This window comes from Artemia sp. Qi Xiang Cuo, chromosome 9 (genome assembly GCF_049724085.1).
Source record: "Artemia sp. Qi Xiang Cuo chromosome 9, ASM4972408v1, whole genome shotgun sequence".
NCBI lineage: Eukaryota > Metazoa > Arthropoda > Branchiopoda > Anostraca > Artemiidae > Artemia > Artemia sp. Qi Xiang Cuo.
The window spans coordinates 25,229,979-25,242,238 of record NC_142802.1 but is presented as its reverse complement, the minus strand read 5'-3'; the positions used below and the strand labels follow the sequence as shown (position 1 = coordinate 25,242,238).

The window sequence follows — 12,260 nt, the reverse complement described above, 5'->3', positions numbered from 1 at the left end:
TTACGTCATGGTCATTTATTCCTAATTTAATCAAGCGACTTGGTCTTCTTAACATTAATTTTCAGACACATTCTTGCACCCTGAGCTTTCAAAGCCTACAAAAATGCTTTCATTTTCGCTAATATTCTATACAGAAAAAATAATCATCTGAGTACCCGACTCCAAAAACTTGTGACCCCGTCAAATTTTAGAGTTTCACCATCCCATCTAGCACCACGCTCTCCCATAGCCTTTTCTGTGTCCCTTGTAGTCCCTCAAAATAATCCGTACAGCTGGGATAACAGAAACCCTACTTAGCTCCAGATTCCACACCGAACTATAAGCTAACCTCGCTTCCTATATGACCAATTCTGTTAGTCATTTTAATGCACTTAATCGGTAAGGATCTTCCTGACCTATTCCGCTACGTTAGAAGACAGAAAAACTCATTGCCCCAAAAACCTACTCCTGATCCTTCGTCAGACCGGTGATCCTTCCATGCATGTCACGCAGAGGACTAATTGTCGAATGCCCATTTTTACGCTTGGGCTTCCAAAACTCATCCGACACACCTCCAGAGGGACCAAAATAGGGCTAGTAGTATAGGCTGTAGCATCACTAAAGACCAACAACAACCTTTAAAAAAAAATTTGATCTGTACTTTCAAGGGTTGTCTTATACAAGTTCACACACGTCACCCCGCAGCTTTCTCTAATGATCTGAAGGCAGATAGGCCCAGGAATGAGTACTTGGTGCAGGCTTCGTTGGCACCTCATATTCATCTTAACTGTCTCCCTCGGCGGACAGTTCTATAAAAAAAATGCTATAGATTCAAGCATATATTCAACACATCCATAAATCTTAGTATTAAAATGAGTCAATGACTGGCTGCATGTCTGGCCCTTGTGATATACCAGCTGCTACTAAATCTTGCAGCAAAAGCTTAGCGGAACAATTTGTTCATCTCTACTACAAACTATAGAACTACACTTGATCTCGTACACTCTAGGATCTAGCTCAAAGACAAGTGAAAACCTCATTTCTGGTCTCAGGCAAGAATTATAGACAAGTTTACAAAATGCAATATCATATTAATCAATCCGGCAATAGGTCCTCCCTTCCGTGAAGAAAAGAAAAGAAAAGAAAAAAAAAAAAAAAAAAAAAAGACGAGGAAATTAGACCCTCGCCACCTTCAAGCAATAAACTTAAATCAACGGTATAGAAAAAAAAGAAGAAAAAAACAAAAAACAAAAACTGCTCCCACACCAGAATAACAAAATTAAAACCTTAGGAATATTGAAAACTACCTATTTTACATGGAAAGTAATAGTTTTTCTAATGCCCATTTACTCTATTGGATGGCATAGCGTAGGTCTCTGCCAAGGCATCTGAATTTCATCAGGTTCAATTTCACTGACCGAAAAATATCTCTTTTTTTTATTTGCTATTTCTTGTTGTTTTTATGTGGAAAAACCAACTTACATTGATAAATAACTAGGCATAAACAGTTGAAATTGCAAAACTGGCAAAATACTTACTCGAAAGGAGTATTGACTGGATCCAGAATACTTTTATATCTTGCGATGCCTGAGCCTTGCAAATAGAATGTGCTTTCAGTGGCACATGCCTCCATATATGAGGGTGGCGGACAACCCAAGGATATATAACGATCATGAAACCAGTCTTCCCATTTTAACAAAGTTCTGCACATTGCGTGTAAAGGAGGACTCACACTTGGAAGATCTAAAGGGAAGATGTCAACAAAAATCTTAATGAAAAATAGTATCATACAAAAATTCAATTCAATGGAAAAAAACTTTAACAGTAAAAGAAACAGTACCAGTAACAGAAAATCAACACTCGGCATATAATAGGTGAGAGCTTTCAATTATATTCGGCTTGAGTTACATTGCTGCATTAGAAAACTGAGACCATCATGGAGAAGTTTATAATTTTCAAAGAGAGAGAGAGAGAGGGATAAAATGGGAACATACTCTGAGCAGCTTTAGTCATAACAATACACATCGACGACCGTTAGTCTAATTAATACTAGAAAAAAAAAAAAAAAAAAAAAAAAAAAAAAATCGCTGGTTGCTATACAAGCCCGATTTTTTTTTCCAATCTATTTTGACACTAAACATTGATCACGTTGAAAATTGCGAAAACTAAATAGGAACACATTTGAATAATTACATGTCAAAGAATAAGAAGTCCTGAAAACGTTGTTCAATCCTAGCTTTTAGGGCTAGAATTAAAGAAAGTTTAAGACCACCATCGCGTTTCTGACAAAAGTTTAGCTTTGTGGCAGTCACGCTGAATTAAATGAAAATAAGGATATCCCCGAGTGGACTAGGCCAACGTCATAAAAAAAATTACGAGAGATAGGAACTTCATGGCAGGGAACACCTCTGATCAGATTGCAGGAAGGAGGAGCACGCTTCAGGTGGAGTGATGATGTGAAAATTTCTCCGCGGTAATAGTGCTTCATCAAACATTTAAAAAATGCGCGGTAAAATACTTAAATATGGCACATTACAACACAGAGTAGCAACCTCATCACAATCCTCCGTCCCCTTATTATTATTGTTATTATTACCAATATTATTATAACTTTATTTTACACATAAACACCAAAACTGAGGCATAATTAATACTCATGAAAGAAATTCGAATCATATTAACTTAAATAACAAAATCAGAATAACAATTGTTATCGAGATGCACTATAATGAAAATAAAATCTACTTCAGGTATGGTATGAGCAAAAACAATAGGAGGTTTAGACATTTTCTCCTATCCTGAATCAGTTTGATTTTTTGGTTGATCTAATAACAAACAAAAATTGAAGGCATATGTCTCTTTACTTAGGCAAAACGAGTGCGTGCCAGTAGAAGAATATTGTAAAAACAAAAAACACTCACTTTGCCTGAAGAATCACAAAACTAACTCACCATCCTAATCATCAATAAGAGAAAAAAAGGAGTCAGGAATTAAAAAGTACCAGTAATTAAAACTGTTATTCGATAATTACCTATGAAAAAATTTCCCATGAGATGTATCTTCACCAAACTCAACACTCATGCGAGGGCCATATCCCAGCTCATAAGGGGTATTTTATAAGAATCAACTATTGGGAGGTTATGATTACTAACATTAATGACTACGATTAATTATTACGACTAAAAACTATTACGATCTACCCTTTTGGCCTTCGTCCAGACGGAGAAGGGGAATTTATAAATAAATCAATTTGTAGAAAACTAATTTAAACTTACATAATGCAACATTTACCTTGTAATTCTTTTCCTGCACACCTCAGAAATTTCTCCACATGGACACTTGCTAATTTTACAACAGCTACACGAACAATGGACCAAGATATTGAATTCGTGTCAGAAAACTCGGTATTCACTTGCTTTTTTGGAGTTTTCTTTTTAGGATCATCATCAAATTCATCATCCGATTCGTCAGGCTCTTCTTCCACCTCATCCTCGATGTCAGACTCAGAGGAATCGTAATCAATTTTGGATATTTCAAGCGATAACTTTGGCTGCAACAAAAATTATAATCTCTCTCGACTGAAGTTTTTTGGCAATGAGAGAACTATTGACGTTTAGGATGCACACGTGATATTAATTTTTACATCGGTCCCAAACACAGAAAATGAAATAAAAAACTGAACAGAATCATAAACTGAAGTGGCTTGTAAAAGTAGATGACACCACTTTCGAATCTAAAAGAAAATACTCCTCTTTTGTATCTTTAAATTTTTCTATTTATTATTGAATAATGTTTTGGCAATGCGGTTAGGGAGTCCTTGAACATCTCAAGTACTTTTAGACTTTAATCTAACTTCAACTGAAGATTGCCTGCTGCCTTCTAGAACAGAGCTTTCCACTTGAAAGCAGAAAAATGGCTCAAAGAAACGAAAATTTGACCTGACCAACTTCAGACTATAAAGTGACCTGAACAACTATAAAGCTCTACTTCAGCTCACAATGTTGATCCTGGCTCAGAGAAAAGCAAAAAATACTCTTCTTTGCCCAGACAAGACTTACGTAACGTTTTTTTGCCCATGCGCACGTTCCCAAAACGTACGTTTTTTGCCCATATGCACGTTCCCAAAACGTAGTATTATATTCATGAATCCAGTCGGATATCCAGTAAAAACCAAGTTTCAGTAAAAACTGCAGAGGCTAGAGCACAACCGCTTTCTTAAAAAAAAGAAAAAAAACTTAAATCGGCGGCAGAGGAAAACAAAAGTGACAAAAACAAAAGTGTTACCCCCCCCCCCCCAGCCAACACACTTATGGCTGATTTAGTCAGCCAAAATAATTCAAGTCGAACTGCAGCAAATTTTTTCAATAAAAATGATATAATACCAAATCGGCCGTCCTAAGGTAAAAACACGTATATATATATATATATATATATATATATATATATATATATATATATATATATATATATATATATATATATATATATATATATATATATATATATATAAATATATATATATATATATATATATATATATATATATATATATATATATATATATATATATATATATATATATATATATATATATATATATATATATATATGGAATGTCACTTTCCGAGTTATATATACCACTGAATTCAGCCCAAAGAGACAATTCAAATGGTATAGGTAAGAATAACCTAATAAAATCCCCTGTAAAGATTTTACTGGCAAAAACACGTATCTGCACCATTTTGCCTTGTTTGCTAAAATTGAAAAGTCAACATTTAGCAGTGTGAGCGAACTTTGGCATGTATTTTCATTGCATAGTTGGAAAGGATACGGTCTAAAACCAATACTAAAAACTTTTCACTTTAATCTTGTGTCTAGTGTGGCGCAATGGGTGGGAAACGTGCCGTAAATCTTGATAAACTTTGAAGACGATCTTCTCGGAATAAAAACAAGTGTATATACGCCTTTTTACATTTGCACGGCCGAAATTTACTACTTTTTAAGAAAGTGTGAGACTAGATGGAGCACTAAAAAAGGCATACTCTCCTAGTAATTACTTAACTCAGCTGATATCATGCCTGTTTACGACAAGAAAACATTAATGTGTGTCTAGTGTTTTCAGTTTCTCCACCCACTTTTCCCTATTTAGTAGATTGACTGATTCAGTAAATTGATTTAGTAGAACTCTATCGTGTCTCAGAGTTTTCAGGAAAGCTGCTCGGCTAGAACGTTCGTTTGATACTTTTGAACATGTGGCCAGACAGATTGCCAAAGAATTCGGGAGTAAAATTTTATTTTGCTAGACCAAGTGGTGAAAGTTACACAAACGTACAAACTATACAGATAAAGTTTCACAACTGATTAATCAGTTTTACGAAAAAAAAACGGAAAGAAAGGTTTTAAATAAAAATAGTTTTATTGTAACGTCATTTATAGTTGAAAGCTACGATTATGACGTCCTCTCTTCAGTCATATTGTGGTTCGTAAGACCCAATGAATAGACAGTTACCGTAGTGCAGTGGTAATGTTGCTCTCTTTTAGTAATGGGGGATTTGAGTTCAGTCCACTCTACGGTAACGATTCATTATCGTATATGACAATCGTGACAAAAGGAACCACATTCAACAGGTCAACATTTCCTCTGCTGAGAGCGGTTTTGCCAAAAATAACATTTTTTGTCGAAACTGAGTTACAAACGCTATGTTCGGTAAAAAAAAAACAAAAAAACTTTCGAATGGTCTAATTGACATTGCTGTAATACATCAGCGCTGTAGCTACAGCCCATTATGAGGAACAAATGTCAAAATTTTCATACTCGTTTTTCTCAAATTTTGGAAAAACAGATTCGACAAAACCGCTCTCAGCATATGACTTGTATTTTCAAGAGTTACGTGTCTTTTTTTCTATTTGTTTTTCAAGTCTTACTTCAGTAGAAACGTATTTAATTTTTTCTTATTTCAACCATTTTTTTTTTTCTTCTTTTTACTGTTCTTTACAAATCAGTGTTTTGCACAGTGTACTTATCAGCTATTTCGTTAGTGGTTTTTAATAAAATTTATGGCTTCTCAGAAGAAACAGATTACACAGAATTCGTATGAGAAATGATACGATATAAATTAAGCAGTTTACAAATTACCGTCACAAAAATAACAGATTGTTTACAAAAACTGATTTCTTCAGGAGCAACACAAAAGTCAAGTGATCTACTTCATATTCGACAACCCTACTTCCTCTTCCACTTTTAAATTCCTATTGTCTTGTATCACATAAAAACTGAAGGATATAATTGTTTCCATTAAGAAGCTTTCATTAAAAAAAAAAAAAAATCATAACCGGTGTATTAATAAATATATATTATAATAAATATATAATATATATTAGGATAATAAATATATAATATATATTACGATAATAAATAATATTATATGTATAAAATGAATAATAACCGATGGAAAATTGCAAGTGGTCTTGGTTATAGCAAAGAGATTGGACATAGATCGTTCAAAACATCTTGTATAACTACAAAGATTAAGTTTATAAAATTTTAAAGGGACATTAACTTATACAATCACCTTTCAATTTCTAAAAAGAAAAACAATCAACTAACTTACCTTAGTCATCATACAAGCAACAAGTGATGTTTTGGGGGGGACAAACAATTCTTTATAGGTTGAGAAGTCATCTGTGTTACTTGGAAGGCGAGGCTGAGGTGGGCGCAGTGGTTTAGGCTTAGGCGAAGGAGGTGATTCTCCAATACTATCAGCCAGTAAGCGTCTATTCAAACGCCGTCTGTGGTCATTTAAAGGAGATCCTTGATTTGTTTCCGGGCTTGAAGACTGAAAAAAATTGTTTATATCAGACAAAGAAAACAGGGGTTCTCCAATACTATCACCCCGTAAATGTAGATTCAAATGCTGCTGGCTATATCGTCCTTTACTTATTTCTCGAAAAAAAATTTAAGACGCCTTAATAATAACAACAATGGTCCTGTGTTGGGTCCCCTTTTAACAACAATTTAAATATTTATGACGGAAATAGCTTAGAAAAAAACAAACAAACAACGGTGATTGAATGAAGGGATGAAACCATTTAACCTATATTCCATGATTTTGAAAGATTACCCTAGTAAGTTATTTGTTACATAGAATGTGAATTGTGTTCTTATCCAAGTCATGATGACTAAAATCAAAAGTGTGCTTATCGGATTTAGCTTTCGTCACGATACCCTTTATTCAATAAAAAAAAAAAAAAAGAAAAAAAAAAAGACAATTCTGCATATTGGTTAATTTAGCAATGCTTAATTAATTTGCTTTTATTCCTTTTTTCTAATACAATTATTCGTAAACTATCAAAATATATAAAAGGAGTAATCCTTAGTTCTGACGCATATCGCCAGGATACAAAGAAGGCCAAAAAATCCTGCTCATATTGCAGCATCGTGCCATGTTGTGCTTGCTGTCTCACTCTCAATATTAAAGAACTCTAGCCCTGTGAAGTGTATTCCTGCGTGTTGGTAAACGTCGGTCTTTTTATTATTTCAGAAGCAGAAATGCCTCAGAAGTACCAGCAGTACCTAAATGCAGCAGAAGTACCTAAAAAAACAAACTTAAAACCTACAAGAAACTATTACAAACATGATTTTAGGCGCATGGTTTGGCGATCAAGGAAAAAAGCCCCCCCCCCCATGCTGCTTGACATATATTGCAATCCTGACAGACTGTTTGAGATCACGGCATATCCTTTGGTGTCCTCATGATTTGGAGGGGACTAAAGGATCCCAAAACAGACTCTTGCTTATGTGTGACGAAATAGCTGGAATCAACTCTAAAACAAGAGAAACTGTGCAATATCCTAAATAACTATTTGCTTTAATGCTTATAAGCCACATGGTAAAATTGCCCGCACCAGTGCCTCCTGAAATGTGACAGTGAGTGGGAATGAATATGGGACCGAACACCTAGGTGTCGACCCATAGTTTAGCCCCCTCCTCTCCTGTGAATGAAATTAGCAACATTTTTTTTATCAGGGGGATCTTAATGATCTAGACATCTGATATCTATCAAGATAACGATCTTCATAGCTTGAGTCATGATATCTTAACGATCTCATTCATGATTTAAATTCGTCAAAGGATCAAGGTGTGCTTTTAGCTTCACGGGAAAAAGGAAGCAATCTACTCCTTTCTGATATGAACATGAGCTTTTATCTTGACCGCAATGGTTCTTTTTCTGAACATTTTTCAATGAAGATGACGTAGTTTTGATGAACGTACCATCAAACACGTTATGGGGATTCTTTGCAATGATTTCAGTGTAAGTGATTGGTCTTTGTTCATAGATTCTATTATACTTAGTATCCAAGCAGTACTTCCCCACACCGGGACAGATTTCTTTCTCTTCCGATAGCTCATGCAGCTTAAAATGATGAAGACATATGACAAATTTATCCGTTGATAACATACATAAAAATACTTCTCTGCGAAAGAAGGCCTGCTTGGATAGAACCGCTGTCTGGAGAGAACAACGTGGCGAAGACTCTTTTTGTTGACCAGATAAACATCTACCTCCACTAGCTCCATACTACCTCCACATCATGTATTTACCTCCACTTTATACTTTATCGGGTCTCATGAAGGACAAACGCCGTGGAATGTTACATTATTACAGATTCAGGTATTTGCGAAATAAGGTCGCAAAGATGAATGGAGCAAAAGTTAAGTGAGCAATATATGAAGGACCGTATATAAGGGAACTAATGGATGATGAACATTCGCACAATTTATTCAGCGATATTGAATTTTTGTACTTAATCATGAGCAAATATTTACAATCCGTTATACAACAAAATATATACTTAGTAGGAAAGTGGAACACGCTACAAAATATGATGAAGTTTTCCGACTGTTACTACTAGTATTTTGCATAAGAAGTCTTTTAAGACACACGGGACAAATCAAAAGAAACAAAATTTCACGATATTCAATTCTCCTGATCTATTCTTTTATTTGTTTATTGATTAAATTCTACATTCTTATTTCTGAAAGAACTCCAATTATTTCTGAGGAACGAAAAAAGGAAATACAATGCGTCGTAGAACAATGGAAACAACTCACTGTCTTTCGACCCAAAGAGGATAAGAGAAAACAGACTGAAAAATCAGATCAAGCATAGCCAGTTCTAGGGTGGGAACTATAAGTATAACCTTAGCAAAAATATCACAAAACGGATTATGAACTACCGTGATCGATTTCAAGGACGAACTAAAAAAAAAACTTAGTAAAAATACAACAAAAAACTTTTTGAATTATTGCAATCGAAATGGAGAGCCTATTAACATACCTATACAATGAACATTTTTCCTGTAGAAACCAGAAAGAACTTTTTTTTTTCTTATCTCAATTGTTTTATTGGTCAATGAATTCTTACAAAAAAATTACCAAAAAGCAAAACGTCCGAATGCATGAAAGCCCCTGTGAATATTTATAAAGAATTTTGCCCGAATTAATGTCGGGTAGGAACCTCCCCTTCTCTTTTCCCCAAATAAATTCTTTCTTAACGTAGGACAGTTGCGTGACTGCCAGTTAGGAATCGTTGCATAGCAATGTTGGAATTCTGTAGGTCCTGAGGTTTTTCGTGGCTATTTTAGAAACAATAGGTCAATACATGGTTATGAGACTCGTCATGCTGGTAATTTTGTTGTGCCACATAGAAGTGGAACCAGGGCTGGTTTCCCTACTAGATTTTCAGGGTCCTTTGTATGAAACTCCATTCCAGGGAGCATTCGGGTGGCTGAGCACCTCGGGTTATTTAAAAGTAATTTGAAAAAATATTCATTAGAAAAAGGTTGGTAGTTTTTATTTATTAATTATTATTATTATTGTTCCTATTATTATTATTATTATGGTAGAATGGTTGATGAGATATTGGTGATAGTTTTTATTTTGCTTATGTAATTTATTTTTATTTAATTTAATTTTTTGTTAGTTTGATTAATTATTTGTTTTTAAAAATGTGAGTAGCTGCCACGTCACAAGTGCTTTTTAGTATCTTTTTTAGGGTGGTTATTAGTAATTTAGTTGTTATGTTTTTCTTTGTAATTAAAAAAAATTGAATTGGATTGAATTGACTTACACACCTGTTGATAGAATTATATGTTTCCAACTCCAAAACTGTGAAGGTAGTTTCAAAGATCACACTACCTTTCCATGACGCACAAATAATAGTTCAAATAGGGATATATCCTTTTATCCCTATTTATGGTATCAGAAACCTTAAACTAAGTAATTACAGCCTTAGTTACATTATAATAATATTAATAAAGATAAAAAAAAAGTAAAAAACTTACCAAGTTATTCCCTGCTGCAGAAGCCGCTACTCTAACAACCTTCTTCGTTCCACCACCAAAAACATGACCAAACGTTTCTTGAGTAGGATTCAAAGCGACAAGACGGAAAAGCATATGATTATCACAGGCCACAAGAGCATAGGACAAAAGACTAACAAACACTCCCACAAAGCATTCACATAACAGCGTCAATACATATTCCGAATTTTGCTCTTCAACTTTATTTAAGATTGCACGCAGGAATTCGACACCTGAAACAATTCAAATTATTTTGTTTGAAACTCACAGCTATAAAAAGCAAGTAAATTTAATGAAACAATTAAGCAAAAGCACTGACATACTCAAAAGTCTGATGCAGAGGAAGGAGGGTGGCAGCGGTAGCTAAACTGGGCGAAAAAATTGAAGAAAAAGAAATTACGGAAACATAATATTTCCAATTTCTTCGAACGTGATTTTAAGGTCGAAAGTTCTTTTATTTCAAATCCAGGATAGGCAAAGCAGATCTTATCCCTGGCAATGGTGTAGATAGAAACCCTGTTCCTGTGGGAAAGTGTATTTTTACAGAATCTGTCAGCAGTTAGGAGAAAGGCTACACGAACGTAAACGCTCAACAGACAAACCTCCAAAGTCTAAAAGCAAAACTCAGCTGTGATTTTAGTACCAATTTGATTTTAATTCAGCTATGGCCACCTGCGCTTTTCAAACCCGAATAATTTAGTTCTTTTCGATGAGACAAACATACTTTTCCCAATAAATATTTACCACAATCTTTTCAGGAAGACACTGAAATAACAATAGGACTTTGCTTTAAACGGAGACGCTAGGGACAGTTTTTAACTTCATTTATAAAGCAATAATGTAATAAGAAGAGACTAAATACATATTCTTTTTCCTAATAAAAAAGGATCGATTAGTCGTGTTAGTGCTAAACGAACCAACAGACAGGCACACCTGTAGCCATGAAAAGAATCCATCCCAAATCTAATTTTTGAATATATAATTTTTGAATTATAATATATATATATATATATATATATATATATATATATATATATATATATATATATATATATATATATATATATATATATATATATATATATATATATATATATATATATATATATATATATATATGTATAATCGATGTTCACTGGCTAAAAATTACCTTCGCTATAGTTTTTTTTTTTTATTCTCAAATTTTTCGTTCGTTCTTCTTTTCTTTCTACGTTTCAGAATCTAGTAAACAGCGACCTAGCTCCATAGAAATTAAAAATTAAAAAATACATTTTGGAAGAAATTGTCTAATGTCAAAGAATCGTGATTTGAAGTTAATTTAATAATGGTAACCTATTTCTAGGTTACATGTAACAGTAAAAGTAATTAGGAAACTAAAATATCGTCACCCAAGCAAGCTAGTGATTACAGAGAACACAGATAAAAATAAGTGATACGAACGCATATGACCTATATGTCGAACGCGTCAAACCCCACACAACAATAACAAATTGTCATGAATTTGAAGAAGAGCATAAAAGCCTTCGATATATTGTTGCGGGTCGAAAAAAAAAATGCAGCATTAAAATCAAACTGTTCAAAACCATTAGCCCACGGTTTCACCGCCTCCCTCCATCTAGAAAACCCAAGAAAATTATAGTTTAGCATAGGTAGCATTTATGTGGTAAAACTAAAGTCAGTTCTTGGGTAACCGGGTCGGATCTAGTTTTATTACCTAAAGTTGTGGCAGTACCTTGGTAATTTCGGTGCCCGAGTTATTTAAGGGTATCTAAAATCGAGGATACCGATTGATCATTTTGGCCCTCAGGAAAATCAATAAAGTAGATTGGATAGCATGATAGTACATTCATATAGAAAGGGTACCGGTGGAATGACTACTTGCTACAAGACCGTACCTAGGATTTTTTTTTCAGAGGGGG

The 12,260-nt window shown here is 34.1% G+C and overlaps 1 protein-coding gene across 1 annotated transcript in view; it reads right to left on the bottom strand.

Annotated features, from left to right (window-relative positions):
* Positions 1-12,260, bottom strand: part of Rbcn-3A (rabconnectin-3 alpha) — a 179,519-nt gene that overhangs the window by 68,881 nt on the left and 98,378 nt on the right. Inside the window, exons 25-28 of the mRNA XM_089094941.1 lie at positions 10,324-10,574; positions 6,591-6,815; positions 3,271-3,529; positions 1,518-1,722 (exon numbers count right to left, since the gene is read on the bottom strand). Coding sequence (XP_088951067.1) covers positions 1,518-1,722; positions 3,271-3,529; positions 6,591-6,815; positions 10,324-10,574 — 940 coding nt within the window. The remainder of the gene's footprint in view (positions 1-1,517; positions 1,723-3,270; positions 3,530-6,590; positions 6,816-10,323; positions 10,575-12,260) is intronic.